Here is a 1,065-nt window from a genome sequence, read left to right as displayed (position 1 = left end):
TTCTATTTTGCTAAGAAGGTGGCTGGGGGTTGCGGAGGAGCCAGGCTCCCTGTTTGTGGGAGATGCCATGGGCGGCAATGTCTTTGACTCCTCCTTCCTCCTTCCTCCCTTCTCCTTCTCTTCTTTACTTGCTTCTTTGTGGGCAGGCGTTGACGTGTGACTGGCAAAACACGGCGCGCCCCATGGAATGGCTGCAAAAAGTAAACGGCTGCGACTTACATGTGGTGCTTGCGGGGGCGTATGCGGAGCCGATGCCGCAGTTCCCCGTCGTTGCTGTTGTTCTTTGCTGCTGCTGGCGGTAGTCGCTGTGCTCTCGGCCCTTCGCCCTCTTTCTCTGCCTGTGTCTTGCTGTGTGTGCGGGCGGTGCTCATCGTTGTATCGATCTTTTTTCCCCTTTTTTGTTTCTTCTTTACTTCTTTTCAATACATACACGCGGGAGGAAAGAGACCAAACACTACGTGCTGCTGTGCACATTGAAACGCTCTGCAGTCACCACCAGCAACACACACACACACACACACACACACACAATCGTCGCGGCCTGAAAGCATTCCCTACAAGGAGTGAAGGGAGACAGTGAGTGAGTGAGTGAGCGGCGACACATGCCCAAGATGTCCTGGCACATGTTTTTGTATTCGGTGCTGCTCCTTCTCTGCGTGCTGTTGGTGTGCTGCGGCGGTACGGCTGTGCACGCCGAGGAGGGAAATACGCCAAAGGAAGCGCAAACACCAGAGGTTGTTGATCTTTTTGTGCCGAGTCAAACGATTGTGGAAACACAAGGCCAAATTGAATTGAGGGATTCTTTTGTCTACCCCTCCCTCGCCAGTGCTGGTGGAGTTTTGGTTGCGCTTGCCAAGACCCAGGCCAGAGCTCCATACGCTTATGATGGACGTACTTCGATGATTTTTGCTGATGTTGTGGCGGGGTACATTGACTCTGCGAAGAACTGGTCGTCTTTTGTGGCAGAGGCCAATGCAAACGAATGGTGGGCGCACAGCATCTTTAACACGACCATGCGCCGGGAGTATATGTCCCGTGTGATATACGAGGTCCGACCCACAACAG

The 1,065-nt window shown here is 53.4% G+C and overlaps 1 protein-coding gene across 1 annotated transcript, besides 4 other annotated features; it reads left to right on the top strand.

The window, feature by feature from the left end:
- Positions 1 to 88: 88 nt before the first annotated feature.
- Positions 89 to 125: a microsatellite.
- Positions 126 to 137: a sequence feature (GA-rich).
- A 364-nt stretch (positions 138 to 501) lies between these two features.
- Positions 502 to 530: a microsatellite.
- Positions 531 to 561: 31 nt separating this feature from the next.
- Positions 562 to 593: a microsatellite.
- Positions 594 to 602: 9 nt separating this feature from the next.
- Positions 603 to 1,065, top strand: TraAM80_10338 (group II trans-sialidase superfamily; the record flags this gene model as incomplete). Its single annotated transcript, XM_029386965.1, has 1 exon — positions 603 to 1,065. A coding segment is annotated over one exon (463 nt), but the record flags the coding sequence as incomplete, so codon positions are not given.

The sequence above is a fragment of the Trypanosoma rangeli genome (assembly GCF_003719475.1).
Source record: "Trypanosoma rangeli strain AM80 chromosome Unknown Tra_15.4_contig_00905, whole genome shotgun sequence".
Classification (NCBI taxonomy): Eukaryota; Euglenozoa; class Kinetoplastea; order Trypanosomatida; family Trypanosomatidae; genus Trypanosoma; species Trypanosoma rangeli.
This window is presented reverse-complemented; position numbering and strand designations above follow the sequence as displayed.